The following is a 16,016-nucleotide window of genomic DNA, read 5'->3' as shown; positions in this document are numbered from 1 at the left end:
CAGGGATTTTTTTTTAAAATTATTATTTCTTTTTTTTTTATATAAGCAACTGCCCAGCAAATTGATAAGAGTCCTTTTTAATTAGATAGTGAAGTTGTATGGGTAATGTTCCATATAAAAGGTCTATAAAACACAGCAGAATTAATAAAATGACTGCTTCTCATTTAATTCAGGTTCTCCAAAGGGATCTGTACGTCTTGTTTTAGCTGGATTTAGCCTGATCTCCGGTACGTTCTTAACACTTTGCTGTGCCACCCAGCCATGAATTGATTAAAATCACATTCCTCACTTAAAACAGAGCCCAATTGGTGAGAGGATGTTGTGTTTTAATCACGTTCTTTGCACAGCCCAAAAAAGCCTTGTGAATTGCTTGTATTATATGCAAACACTGCTCATGTTGACAGCTACCTCTGGATGACTCCATCAGTATACACTTTATCTCCAGCTGTCCAAGTAATTTTCCCTGGATTTCTCCCTTCTTTTTTCACTCCTCTCCACACAGATGGATTAGAGCAACAAACGGTTTACATGCTGCACATCATTAGCTATCCTCCCTCACTACCCAGCAGATAACAACTGGGCTCTATCATCAGGACATTCATAACACCTTGACACTTTTACAGCTACTCTGCTCTCTGCCAGAGCAATCTCCTCTTTTAAAGCATGGAGCTAATTCATGAAACACCAGTTGGAAAGCTCTCTGCAAAAGCAACCATCCTTATTTCTGATGCTATCCCCTTAAAACTAGAGCAACCCAGAAAAGCCGTCCACTAAAAATGCGGCGCGTATTGTTAAAAACAAAGGCGCTACTGTTTTGGAGACCATACCGTCTCCTATAGCTGCATGCTTTTTTTTGGTGTTATTTTTTATTCAAACTCCTGTAGAGAAGGACGGCAGCAGGCATCTATCCATCTGCCTGTCATATTTCAAATATTCCCATCGCTGTATAAGCCAGGCGCCCTGAGTGTCTGCCCTAAATGCTGATCTGTGGGAGAGTAACTGGAGTAATGTGTATGCACCCAGGCTGAGATTCAGACTGAGCAGTCTAATGCTGTTAGTATCCCCTTTCGGTCTCAGTGCCGTTGGACGTGGCAGTTGTCTCTCTCACAGGGACAAGGCTTGGTCGGCAAAGAAACGTAAGGGCCTCATCCAGTGCTTGTGTGCCTTCCTCCCACATTGGCTGCAGCAAAGTTTGTGGGGCAGGAGGGAAAGGAAAGAAGACAGTTTATTTTTCAGGTTCCGAATTAAGAGAGTCAGGGGAGGGTGAGAACAAAAGCACAGAGCTTTTTGAGGCCGCTGCTTGGCCAGTTAATTGGCACGGGGCCAGGGTAGTACAATAATGAGAATATAATAAATGCTCACCATTGTTAGGTGACAAAGATGAAGACAGGCAGGGAGGTGGGGGAGCAGTGGCCCCTAAGCCTCGATGACCAGACCCCTCCCTACTAAGTTAAATCACTTGTGTGAGCCCTGCTGCCATTGCGCTTGCCTGCAGCCTGCTATGTTTTGTGGTTGTCTCCTTGCATTTTTACAGTGGTGACTAGTTTCTGGGCTAGGGACAGACAGTACATAGAAACCGGTTTAAGTGATCAGAAACTGGTTTAAACCTGTAACAGAACAGATGTTCAGTGTACATAAACTGGTGGCTAAAACCAGTCTGAGATAAACCTGGTTGAATGTAGTATCACACTTAACTGATTTGGCTCAAACTGGTTTATACACTGTCCCAGACCCCTTGCTGGTTTAAGTTAAACCAGACTCCCCCAGCATCCCAGCATGCTGTCTGGGCTGGGCGGGTCTGTATGTGCTTCTTACCTTCAGACTTAGGCCACTCAGATAATGTCCAAGTACCTAAGACACAGACAAGTGAGGGGGCAGAGCCACATAGTAGCTTACCATGCCAACTGGGGCACCAGATAGATAGAGATTTAATTTAATTTTCTGCAGGCTGGTTTTGGAGGTGGAAGGAATTATGGCTGGTTCATCACCTGTGCTGTTCTAGTCACAATGCTGGGTAGCTATGCGCAGCTCCCGAGGACAACTGCCTTTCACTTCGCCAACCAGCTGCTGCATGGAAAGAGGGCAGAAATTCAGCAGTGACTGAAATTAATCTTATTTGTAAAAATACCCATTTGGGCACTTTCAAGATGAAAAACCACAAGAATACTATTCTTATAAATAACTGGTGCTACTAATGTGCTTTACCATCTCAGAGCATCTTGGCTTCAAAATATTAGAGGAATTTTTTCTCAGCTTTCATTGTAGTTTGGAAGAGCTGATTTTTTAGAGAAAGTGCGTACAAAGTCAGACTTAAACCTAAGTAAAATACACACTTAAATCAGACAAGAAACCTGGAAAAGGGTCAACTTTTTGCAGGGCTTCCCAGATTCACAGTACAAACATTGCATTTAGTACCTTTACTTATACTACGCTTAAAAAAAAAAATACATAAGGAGAAAGCCTAATTACTGCAGCTTAAATTCAGGCTGATGTGAAGGACATGTGCACAGTATGTATGGCTGGTAGACTGCTGTTCAAATTATGAATATATAATCCTGTCAAGATAAGTACAGAACATAAAATGGATAGGTAATTTTTTGCCAGTCAGAAATAATTATCAAGTCTAAAGCCACAAGCAAAACTAAAGGACAAAGTAAGATCTGTCCAGAATCTGTCCAGATATTGATCATTCCGGTGGTAAACTGGTTGGTAAAAGTGTGTTTAGCTTGAAAGGTCATGAGCTTAACAGCTGACAGGAAGTTATTCAGCCTTGACGTAGGTGAAATTATTGCAGTGGTGCTGGAAAGACTGTCTCAAATAAAATACCTACCTGGTCGCAGAATATGAGGATTTGTCTTCTCTGCTGTAAAAAAAACAACAAACCCCCAAAATTTGACCACTATGGTCATTTGGGCTGTTTTCATAGTTTCATAGTTGGGAGGGTTGCGAAGGACCCAAGTAGATCATCAAGTCCGACCCCCTGCCCTGGGCAGGAAAGCGTACTGGGGTCAAACGACCCCGGCAAGGTGATCGTCTGCCCTCCTTCTGAAGACCCCCAGGGTAGGAGCAAGCACCACTTCCCTTGGAAGCTGATTTCTGGGTGTCTCACTGTTGGGATATATAACTAGATTTCAGGTCCATCAGAGCAATAATCCTCCAAAACCACCACATAGTAGAGATAACACTAGCACCACAGATGGAAAATGCAATTCTGGTATTGACCTTACCGGCGCCAGGATTGTACCCTGGCTCTGGAGGACTACCTGCCGGCCCACTGGCTGGTGGCAAAGGAGTCTGCTCATGCACGTGTCTGAATACAATGCAGAAATAAGACCCCACCTACTGCATGTAGAGTTGTGGGATTTAAAAGGGAATCGTTGATCTGAACAAGCAAGAACAGGAAGGAGGAAAGAAAACCTCATGTGACAAATCCTACAGCATGAGAGTAGGACGTATACTAGCTGTTGGCCTCTTGGTGGCCCCGGACTAAGAAGACAAACAGCTCAGTAAAACAGCAGCACATTTTTTTTTTATCCCTTTCTCTATGTATTTTAATGGATGTGAATTAAAAATGTCTATCAATACTAGCATGCGTTTGAAGAAAGCCAAAATTATAGGCATCACCAAAATTACAATTTTGCCAACGTGATAGGTAACATCACCTGTTTTCCATTATTCGGTACTTTTTTTTCTTTTGCTGATACAAGATCAGTCAAGGTTTCAGAGTCTGCTGTTCCATTAGACTTGTATGGCTTGAGTATTTAACTAACTTTAATGAATACTGGAATCAATCAACCGTGGGGTAACACTTGGAGATATCGATTCAGGTAAATCAGGTGAAAAAAATATAAACTGGTCAATAAATGAAGCTGATCAATTGCAAATGTACCAAAATTTACACCAAAATACAAAGCAACTTTCGAAGCCACTGGTTTAGACTCACCTAGGACATGAACCATGTATCAGAATAAAATGGGTTTTTTTTCTTTTAACTCATTCTGCATTTCTAATCCCACTGGCCTTTTCTTTCTGTGTGGCTATCAAGCTGTGCGCGCGTGCATATGTGTATACAAAATTATTTTGACAAACTCTGCTACAGAAACAAATATTCTGCTACTCTGCACCAAGTGAGCGCCTCTATTTGGAGGAAGAGAGGAAATTTTGTTTTATGTGGCTATTTCAGCACAGCATAGAGAGGAACAAAAATGGTGCAGGCTTTGACTGGGAGAAAATGTCAACATTAAAATTCTGGATACAGTAGCATAGTAGCGCATCAATAAGCATTTGGTAACCAGCTACAGGCATAAGTGTCAAATGAACTTGGTAAGCTGAGCAAACTCAGAAGCACTGCCATAGCAATGAAAGCTACAGCTATCTGCAAGATTAAAAATGCTTTCACTTTTTAAAACCCAAAATGAACAATGAAGAAGGCAAAAACAGATAGTCTTTGAAGGAAAGCAATCTTGCTAAATACCAAATTCTCATAAAAGCGTACCATACTGCAGCACTTAGAAATGACAGCATGTGCATTATTGGGTATTAATGTCTGCCTAAATGGAGCATAAGGCCCAAGGCCTTAGGAAGAATATAGTGCTCCCAGCAGTGTTTAATTACTCTGCATATCTAACCTAGAAATGGTATCCTGGGCTGCAGTGTTTCTCTGTCGTCTTAGATCCATTAATATTCATGTATTAGATTAATCCTTTTTTATTTTTTGCTACGAAAAGAAAACCCAGTGCAACTCTTGGGGCAGTTGAACAGGTGGTAAGTGCCGTTTAGTTTCTAGGCTGTCTAAACTTCAACTAGTCTGTCTTTTTGAGCCTGGTTTTGATCCCACCTTAACTTTCCCTTGCACTGACAATGTTCAGGCATGATATCATTTCAGCGTGGAAATTTTGAAGGAAAGCGGTGAAGGTATTGGGAGGTATGAAGGATTAAAGGGAAAAAAAAGGGGATCTCCCATTGGCCTGGATGAGGATCCGTGTCTTTCATAATCTGGGGGGAGGGCACCGAGAGAATTACTTACTTCTTGAAATGTCTATGCAGATGTTATAAACACTGCACTGGCTGTACTGGGAATGTCATGCCAGCAGTCAAATATCAAGCAGGAGAGGTTATTAGTGGCTGAGGGATAATGGACGGAGGTGACAGGGTGGCTGGTGAACTGGCCCGGGTCTCGTCCTTGGCAAGGATGGATTTGTTTGCCCCACGTAGGACCAACTCTGGTGGTTGGCGCAGGGATCTCAGGACAATGGCTCCACCATTCACACCCAACATCTGTTTGGAAGAACTGAATATCGTAGACAGTCCCATCATAGCCAGTCTCGGGGATTTTGGCCAGCCTCAGCATGCGCCCGCAAGAGAGATGGGCGTTTCTGTGCAAGCCTGAAAAGTTTGCCGCCTGCACACTGACTGCCTTTACATACCAGCTAAAAAGAAAAGCACTCAGAACAAACTGAATCGTACATGTGTATTATTATTTATTATTACCATCATCATTATTAAAACTGGCATGCGTTATATGGGGAGGGCACTATGGCTATTTATTTCTGATGAGTACGTTGCTGGATTTGAACATGCACTCAGCAGCTAATCAAACTAAGCCACTTCCTGAATCTCAATGAAGAATATCTGTTGTCAATAAATCATAAACAGCAACAGAGCAAAATAAGGCGCTATTAAAAATCTTTATTTCTTTTTTCTTTACAGAAAACAATGCTGGAATGCTGATGGCTTCGGACAACGTTCTGGCATGAAGACAGCTATAAAGCACAAACACACATAAATGAACTTGGAAAGAAACCAGAAAAAAAAAAAACAGCGTTTTCATGACATCAACAAGAAGCTCTTTATTTTTCCTCAAGTTTTCTTTTCTAAAAAAAAAAAAAAAATGGAACTAAAACATTTGCAGCAATGAGACAAACTTTCTCTTCAGGTGACAATATTCAAGCATGTTCTTTTACTAAATTTAAATTGAAAGGAAAAAAAAAGCTGAACAGGATACAGTATCAGGAGAACTGAGAAACTGTGAACCTTTAAAGACCTTTAAAAAACAAAAAACTTCTTAAAACTGTGAACCAAGACATGGATGGAATAACATTTAAACCCCTGATTACACCCTTGTGTGTTCTTAAGGAGAAAACACCATCTTTCCTACCCCTGCGGTATTTAGGGAATGGTTTACAACATATCTTTTATTATAATCTTTTAAGGAAAACCTGCAATATTTAACTAGCAGTGACTCTGCCATTTCTGTTTGGATGTCTTCTTGCACCTTCTTTTTCTAGACAGCGCAGTTATGTTTGTAGCTAGCGGCCAAGGGCAGGAAAGCTTTCCTTCCTCCTTCCTCCCATTTGTATTTGCCACACCCGGTAAAAAAATTTTTAGGGAAATGCATAAGTGGAGCTATCATGATCAATGCATAACAGCTAACCGCGAATAATTACCAAAATAGAAAGGAAATCCCGTATCGGGCTATATTTTTAGCCATTCATTAAAGCAGCAAAAATATTCTCAGAATTGCTGTTCTAAAATAACATAAAAGATGCTTCCTTGGGTTACACTTTGAACAGGCTATAATCAAAAGAAAGAGAACCAAGACTAACTAAGCCCCAGAAAGCGATATTGTCCCTTTAACCCACAGTATTCCCCATTTCCCATTGGTACTTAACATTTTTCACTATGTTGTGACTGCTATTATTTCATTTAACACTGGTTAATCTGTATCTGAGGTATATGGAAACCCTCTAGATGATAAGATTGGAAAGGTTCCAGTGTTGGCAGTTTTCTAGTGTGCACATACTCTGTGTGTTTTGATCCTTACAGGAGCTCCCTGTTATTTGGACTGCCTGCCAATTCGTTCTTGGATCAGTCTCTCGCTTAGCTCCCACAAGGCTGCAGCCGTCACTTCGTTCTGGGCCTCTTGTGATGGCAAGCAGCGACAGCAGTTGTTGAAGTACAGTCCTCCCAGGCCCTCCAGCTCTGGAGCAGTGGCACAGTAGACAGTTGTGGCAGCTCCTTGTTGCTAGAATTGAAAAAAAAAAAGGGATATATATATATTATAGTTGTAATTTTGACTGTGGTCCTGTGAAACCATGCGTCTTATTAAAATATCAATAAAAAGCATTGCAGCTGACAGTTCACTTACAGTATGACAATGTTAAGGCTAGCACATGACTTTCTGGAAGCTCATTTTAATGCACCTTGATAACGATGTATTCATCTCTCAAAGCAAAACCAAAATGCATCGATCCAAATCCTGGTTCGTCTTTGCTCAGAAAATACTTCAACTTCTGCAAGTGTCTTGCCTGAGTTAATACCATCGAAATTACCCAGCTGATATTATTACACAAGGGGGGGAAAAAAAGGAAAACACTGCTTTACGTGTTTTCCTTTACCATGCAGAAAATACTGACCAAACGCCTTGATTTCCACGATTTCCTAACCTTGATAAGCAATGCAGACTGATGTTTTATTTTTATTTTTTTAAACCTCTTGTACAAAATTAACCCCGGGCACTTCAGTTAAAGCCTATCATGTAAAGTGCAGTTGGGAGCTGTGCCAAAACTGTCTATATATCTTTGATCAACAACCTTACTGTGGCAGTTGTCACCACTGCCATGTCAAAATGTTTCTCTGCTTCATGCGGCAAGTGAAGTTCTTGATTTGCGGAGACTCAAGGCTTTGCAGCAGTTTTGCTACCCTTTAAGACCTACTTGCGGAAACTAACAGATCTGTAAGAAATACAGCGGATAGATCACAGCTGTGCCGGTGACTTTTGTCATCCAAAATCTAAGCGCAAAGAAGCCGAATGGATCACGTTTGAATTCTGTGATGGAAATTAGAATAATAAGGGCCCTCAACATTTTGGAGCTCATGCAGATGTGATGTGGGAGCATCTCACTCAGATTGACAAACCTCTGTCAAAAAAGCTGTAGCGAGAAAAGACAAAGCTTTGCTTTGCAAGCTGTAATTAAAAACATAATAGGAATTCAAAGCAAGACATCGTGCATGCAGCTCTAATTTAAAACTGATACTGTTTATCTGGCATCTTATGATCACGTATGCATACTAGTCCTTTTTGTGGTACCTAATTATAATCTGATAGGAATCAGAACAAAAAGAGACTGCCGAGTATGATAGAAAAGGTAACCAAAGAGACAGTAGATGGTACCACAAGAAGATGCGTTCATGGGGAGTAGGAATGGGCTTTAATCTCTAAAGTTTTCCTTCAAATTATTTTCTTCTCAGATCCAGTAATTATAATCATGACACCTAAGGATGAACCAGGAGTTGAGTGAATGGGGACCAAAGAGAGTTACCTAACATTGTCATCTTCCAGTGTCAAATCTGTCTAAAAAGCCTAAATCATCTTCAAGATGGGCTTTCTATTTGTTCTTAACTTACACAACATGCTAAAAAAAAGCAGGGGGGTATTAGCTAGCAGGACCCACATTTTTCTCTTAAGATGGGAATAAGTCAATAACGATGAACGCTGTGACTTAGAAATGTTCTCCCATGGCAACCTAATCCTGGGACAAAACCAAATGGGCTAGTATTAAGTATTTTAAGAAACATACAGCTCTTACCAAACCAAAAGATCTTTTTTAAAAGTTAACGTGCTAAATAGTAATGCTTTTATTAAACCAAATAATCTATTAAAATACTCCTATGAAATAATCTTATATATTACAGTAGTACCTATAGAAATGAAATGGGGTTCTATAGAAATTACATTCAAAATCCATATTATTTAGGAGAGAATGGCAGATTTTCTATAGACTGATTGAACCATCAGAGAGTTTCACTGCATGGATATGATCGATCTGTCGTGTATAGAGGATGGTCCAAAAGACTTAACAAAAGGTTATAATCTTTTTGTATTCAGTTCTATAGGACTTTTTTCCTAAATGAAAAATAAAACTAATGTGATGAAAGAAAAAGACTAGTTACTATGCTATTACTGAAAAGCTGCATTATGGTCAACTTAGATTCAGGTGTGCTTCAATCAGAACTCAGCTAATTCACAAAATGGAAGATTTAAAAAAACCCCTAAAACCCAACAACTTTGAGATAAGCCAAATTCTATTACTTTTCAGTGAAAACCTCGGTAATTAATAGCAGCCAAATAACCCATAATAAAACTGAGGGAGCCCGGGCACACGCAGAGAAGTCAGAGAAGTCACTGGGAGTCTCTCCTGTGTGTCCGCTGGGATATTTGTTTAAAAGATGAAAGAATGTATCAGGGGAAGACTGAAATATTTTATCATTTAAAGCTGCCTCTGTTCCTTTGAGAATGCCACATGAGCAACGTGCCATTTGCTTTTGGGTCAAGTGCTACTTTACCTACTTCTAAACACTTCACTCATTGTGTTGGCTGTTTTGGAGGAAAGAGCACAGCAGCTTTTTCTTTGCAAGCAAAGAACTCTTTTTTTTTTTTTATCCTTAAGAAGGGAAATGGAAATCATATTTATCCCACAAAAGCTGACAGTGTGGTGGGTGAAGCTAAGCATACTGAGCACTCAGCATCATCAGAGCAGTGCACAAACATTAACTAATTAAACCTCTGGTACTCCCTAGAACTAGGTCACTATTGTCCCCATTTCATCAGATGGAAAAACTGAGAGAAAGAAGTTAAGGCCCAGTTCCTCAGAGGTACTGAGGCATTTAACTCATTAACAAGTAGGAGGTACACACAGCAAGACATTTGATAATTTAGGAGTATGTCATTTGCCCAAGGCCACATGGAGAAATGTGGTCAAGAAAAGTGAATGGCTCTTAGTTGCATCTATAGACCATTGGCCCGTGCTGCCTCATTGCAGTGAGAAGGCCATGTAGGGACTAAGCACGATTTTAGTTCCTAATGGAAACTCAAATGCTTGAGGAAAATCTGGAATACAGATCCAAACTGTCTACAAATGCATCGGGGGGGGGGGCGGTCAGCAGGGAATTGGGGATACTCTGTTTACCAGGGCACCCCTCGGTGTTACTAGAAATAATGGCCACAAACTAAGGGAGAGTAGATTTAGATTGGATATCAGGAAGAAATTCTTTACGGTGAGGGTTGCCAACATATGGTGCTCTTTCCTGCCTAGATCAGGGGGTCGGACTCCATGATCTGCAAGGTCCCTTCCAACCCTAGAAATCTATGAACAGATCCCAACACTACCATGACTAAGATGAGAGGATACTGTTTCTCAGCAAACAGAATTCATCCCTTATCAACACAATCGTTTGAGTGACATCTTTATATGGTAAGATATTATGACAGTTTAGTAACAAGTTTTAATTTTTTTACTCATCAGCTTTGCAGTTCACGTATCATCAGCACAAGACAACAGGATGTTAGGGAGTCTAATTAGTAAACAATCCCAGGCTGTTGATACGAGATGAAACATTCTTAAAATGACAAAAAGAGCACTTTAATCACCACCGAATGACTTTCAATGCCAAACCGTTTTGTGCCATGTCAGTACGTAATTTGAAAAAGATTAAAGAGCTCTATAAAAGAATTAACGTTAACAACTTTGTTAAAAAAAGTCTGAAACAATGAGCTTGGCAGTTGTCAAAAACGCTCCATGACCTGTGCTGATAAAAAAGCAAAACATGCTTATAAAAAGTGAGAAAGCTCTGGGAAACCCGAACATTTTCTTTCTAAGGCTGTGAGTTGGATGTTGTGGTACTAATCGCTGAAGCTGGGGTCACCCATCTTTAACCTGTAACAAAGGCAGTGAGTTAGAATGATGAATCCACGGGATAAAGAATTTCTGAGAAGCCCAACTGAATCTTTAATCATGCCTGAATGCCATTTCCGATCCAGTCAAACATCTGAAAGCTGCCAGGCAAGAGCCAGGCTATCAATCTTTATAGTGTATGCAAAATTACCCAGGAATCTTGTTTTGGATTAAGTTAAAGAGTGTCTTGGTAATAAGGGTTCATCATTCTCTTTTGCAAATCATTTGTCAGATTTGCAGTACAATCTTAAACTACTGCAGAGTGGGATTTATAAAGCAGTTGCTGTTTATTTATAGTTGAGGCGCAAAGATCTAAATTATCCTTCCTTCCAAAATCCTTTGTTGGGATGAAAATGTTAAGTAGCAACTAGTTTATAGCCATTTATTTCCTAACTGCGAGCTATCAATTTGTAGCTGTTGGCGCTGAATGCAAAATGAATATTGAATATCTTAATGGTAAAGGAAAAGGGATCCTTTGATATGCAGTATATGGTAAAAACCTCATTAATATATGTAGCGCATCCATTAGTATTCTAAGATACTATTTATGTTCCTGATAAGAAAACATATTATACAGTTAATGTTTAGTTTTCAATTTGTCTGGTTTCACCTGCATGTTTCTTTTCTAAAATTAGATTCCTGTTCTGCAGCAGATTTAAATATGAAGTATATAAATAATAGAAACAAAGCCATAACTTATCCGTATATTCATCAACTACAAATGAACAGGAACCATTCTAAACAGTAAATGCATACACATAGCACTAAACAGTGCCAATCAGGGGAGCTGGAAGAGGACTTATTTTTTTAATGAACAATTAAGGTTCACTGGATTGGTTATAAAAGGAGTATAAGGTCAAGTGTGGCATTCTGCATTTTGAATGATGGAGAATGGAAACAGGTGAATTCAGCATGACAGAAGAAGCAAATATGTGTGATGAGATCCCAACTCAAAGCAAGCAGGCCTGGTAAAATGCAAAGGCCAGTGCTTCCTTAAACCTCTTCCAGCTTTTCTTGTTATTCAGCTCAGGTCTATTAGGCAAAGCAAACACTTTCCCTGTGCAAAAACAGCAGATTAATACAACAGCATTGTGAACATGCACTTAGACTGGAATAATTTATTATACAGCAGTGAAGGAGATGAGGTAATAAGAACATATTCCACATCATGGGATAAACGGCAGTCTCCACGCCCCCTCTATGCCTCCACATAACAGTCTTACAATGGGCTTTAAATCCACTCGGTTGGAAAGTGGAAACACAACGTTTTGAGTGCATCTGTTGGCCTCAGCAATGCACAATTACTGATTCTCTATGAAAAATCTAGCTTGCAAAGCCTTGTTGGAAAAGAGCTTGTAAGGAAATCACCTGCCCATTTTCAAAGGCAGCTTCTAAAACTGTTTCTTGCAGCTTGCTATGCCTAGGGCTATAGTCTCATCTGGCGCAGAGAAGCACAGCTCCACTAACTTCTGTGGAGTTATGCAGATCTGTGGGAGCCGAGGATCTGGCCATGTTAGGCATATGAAAATCGAGTCCAGCTACATGTAGGCTTGTAGCAGCACACGCCATCCGGCTGCAGCAAAGCTTGCATCAGAGAGTAAACTTTTGAGATGGCCACTTCAGAGTCCATGGTCTGGCTTCTACTGTCTGATAAAACTGGGCTGGAATCACAAAATGTCCTAGCAATTCCTAGCGTAGAATAGAAACTAGTACAAGCCCGGGCGGGCACTTGTACATCGCTGCCTCCTCGCCGGATTCAGTCGCAGCCTTCAGGATTCCCCAGTGCCCTGAAAAAGTGCTGGGGCCCAACCCTGAGAACCTCCTGACGCCAGGGAGAGCTTAGGACCCTCATCTCATCTCAGCAGAGAAGACGCTTTGGCTGTATTTCTCATGCTATAACTCAGAATAATTGTGGATGGCCACCGCTTGTACAACATCGGGGTGGGGGGAGGATGTAGTCGTATAAAGGTGCAGTATCAGACCTGCTTATTTCCTTCTCTATTTCTCTTGCTCTGCGCACTCCAAGCAGGCACTCTCATCTTACACGCCGAAGATGCATTATTCCATAATAAGAAAAAGGGATGCCCTGATTATTTATTCAGCAGAGAAATGCAAATTTGAGACTTGGTTAGTGTGGGTAAATCCAGTAAACTGAAATCCAATCTCAGGTCCGAAAAAAAAAAAAAAGGACTTTAGAGCTACCAGATATGATCCAATAAGCGACCTGATTCACTTGACTCAAGGTGCCACCTAAACATAAGTGCCACCAAAAAAACCCAAACTGAAGTGACTCAGTAATAACAACCTTTTCAAAGGTCTTGGTGAACCACATCAAAACCAGAGAAATGGCTGCAATCTCTATTTCCTCAAAAATCTCCCATTTAAATCATTGAGTCACTTAAAAGATAAGACAGCACCTAAACTCAGATCTGTCAGATTGGCTTATTTTCATCCCAGTCTATTTCTTTTCAACAATATTTGGCTACTGAGGCTTACAACTATGACTTCTCTGATCTGTTTTCTAGTTGGTCTCATCTTGTAACTTTTCTCATAGTTATTAAGACCTTACACACAGAGACTATTCTTTACATACATTATAAAAGATAAATGCTCCCTATGACTCGAGTAGGAAAACTACAGAAGTTCACAAAAGAGGATTTGTTTTCAACTGCTGAAGCATTAAGGCCTAGTGATTATTTCACTAGTATTCAAGTCTCGGTAGTTATATTTAAGCTATATTCTGGGTATTAGCATTGCAGAAGAAAACAGTTTCACTGTAATAATAAATGTGGATAATGCAGAGTACTGTTTGTGTGAAGCAGCAGTCAGTAAGCACTCAATAATGACAATGAAAGTGTTTGAAAAAGATGTACTTTCAACGTGTGGAGTGTCAAAGGAGGAAGGCCTTCACATACTCCACAGAAAATACAGCACAGACCTGAGAGTCAGAAAACTGGCTTGTATGCCTGATTTCGACCCCAACTCACTATGTGAACTTTGGCAAGTCACATAACCTCCGCGTACCTCAGTTTCCCTGTCTGTGTAAGTGGGAAGAGTACTGTTACTTACCCACCTCACAGGGCTGTTGTGAGGATTAATTCATGTCTGTAAAGTGTTTTGAGATCTTTGGATGAAAGGCACTATATAAGTGTAAAGTGTTATAATATAAAGCGAAACATTATTAAAATGCTTAGAAGATGTAGAACCAGGTTGGCAAAATAGCTGATAAAAATGTATAATGAACTTTTTTATTAGACATATATTTCTTTATTGTGTAACCCATGCTCTTCAATGTATGAAATCCGAAATCTTCCGCAACATCGGGCCCTATTCTGATCTTACTTTCTCTCCCCGTGCATTTTGGAGGGAGAAAAAGCTTAGCAAAACATTCCCCCATACCGGTTTGGGATGTCCTTTGAGAAATGTATCCGTTTAAAGGTAGGTCTGTGTTCCCAAAAGTTGATACTAGAAGAGAGACCAACACCGACAAGGACATTATATGGGTTCATTTCTCCAGCACCTTAGCACACGTTACAAGAGGCCAGAACTGCACAGGGCATGTGAAGAGATACCTATAGCAAGTTACCTGCTTCCTAAACTAAAGCGTGTATCCTCCCTTCTTTCTACTGAAGTGCATTACCACTATCTGAAAACTGCTTTGAAACAGATTTAGAGCCACACTGGGCTGAAAACATAGTTAGGAAGCAGACAACTTTACTTTGCGCAGCCAGCATTGGCATGGCAGCAAAAGAGCACTCTGTAGTTTGCTGACCTCAGCATTTGTAGAAGGTTCACTTACGGGCTCTCCCAAATTTGTCTTCCCCCTATCTATGCACCTGTCTTATGTTTTTAAAATAATTACTCCAGCACAATCACAACTGTGAACATTGTGTGTAAATTGTGCAAATTGCTACTACCAGCAATGGTTCCCCTCAAATGTCTTCTGCTCTATGACAACGCCGAGTGATAATGTACTGCATGCTGTTCCCCATGCTTGTGGACTTGGGAGTTATTCTAGCAGTGTTCAGGTCATTCTGTTTTAGAGGCAGAGTGATCTTAGGTCGATTCTGTTGCGTTGATATTCAAAGTGCACCCCTTGTTTTGTTTCCTCGATACTGGCCATTGGGACTAGGAGCAAAGAGCATCAAGGAGCCGGCATTTTTTACACCAAAAGTAGCAATATCAGAAGTAGATCATGTTGATACTGGTCTGTTACTCACCATCTAAGCATTTGTAATCTACCTCTATGTAATATGCAGAAAACACCTTGTCTGGCTCCTTTAAGTGGTCAAAAGTAGGAATTCCCACGAGTCTGATGCAGATCAAACTAAAGCTCATACGCAGCCAAATCAGGCACAGATACTAATGGACAAACATATAGTTGACACACGGGGCTGAATACCTTCTTGACAACAAGCAGAACCTGCCATAAAGAAACTTTACTTGTGCTGCTCTATAGAATACCTTCAGATTAGGGTCCACTGATGCTCAAATGTGCATGAATGAGACTCTGTTGGCACATGGTTTCAATTATTAACTTACGTTGACTTGAAATGTTTTACGTTTTTGCTGTACCTAACTTTAATTATATATATATACACACACACACACACACACACTTTATATAAATGTACGTATACATACAGTACTGTATATGCTGTACATATTTATATAGCTTTTTAATACTACTACTAGTGAGAATTAAGACCTTTTTCATATATGGTATTGCAAAGACTCTCATTGCAGTACGAAGAAACTTGCAGTTGGTTTCCTCCCTTATTTCTTATGGAATAATTTTAGACTGAATTTGATTTTAGCTGGGAAGGAAAAAACAAACAGTAGAAGGCTTTTTTGAGCAAGTGACCTTTCAGGGCAAACATCTAATAAGCTGTTTGTTTAGGTTTTAAAACTAAGGACTGATTTTTCATCTGATGATATACAAATATAAACAGCTCGGCACTAAAATGCATTAAAAAAAACACAGGGTGTTATGATGGGGACATATCATAGTCAGAAATTAACTACTAACTCTGTCTTCCAGAAACTAATTAAGGGAATGTATTTTGCAATAATACAGATCTAGTAAACAGGCCTCCAATGTCTAGGCTTAGAGCTATAAGCCAGGCACTCCTGTATTATGTATGTGTGATTTTCTTAGATAGCCTGCTGTAAAGTGAGCCCTGTTAGTGCATCTTTCAGGCTCAAAGACACTGGCCTTGTTAATATTTCATTTAGTACATACTGTAGAGTCTCATTTATATTACTTCTATAATTAATGGTGAT

At 40.1% G+C, this 16,016-nt stretch overlaps 1 protein-coding gene across 8 annotated transcripts in view; it reads right to left on the bottom strand.

Annotated features, from left to right (window-relative positions):
• Nucleotides 1-5,463: 5,463 nt before the first annotated feature.
• The window catches only part of WWOX (WW domain containing oxidoreductase), a 683,982-nt gene continuing 673,429 nt past the window's right edge, over nt 5,464-16,016 (bottom strand). For 3 of the 8 annotated variants that reach the window (XM_019535913.1, XM_019535925.1, XM_019535926.1), the window contains one exon: nt 5,669-7,024. In XM_019535913.1, the coding sequence (XP_019391458.1) occupies nt 6,836-7,024 (189 nt within the window). In that variant the 3' untranslated portion in view covers nt 5,669-6,835. Of the gene's footprint in view, nt 7,025-16,016 lie in introns of all 8 variants that reach the window. The other 5 variants (XM_019535914.1, XM_019535917.1, XM_019535915.1 and 2 more) reach the window with 5 other exon arrangements.

Source organism: Crocodylus porosus, unplaced genomic scaffold (genome assembly GCF_001723895.1).
Source record: "Crocodylus porosus isolate Cpor-Errol unplaced genomic scaffold, CroPor_comp1, whole genome shotgun sequence".
NCBI lineage: Eukaryota > Metazoa > Chordata > Crocodylia > Crocodylidae > Crocodylus > Crocodylus porosus.
This window is presented reverse-complemented; position numbering and strand designations above follow the sequence as displayed.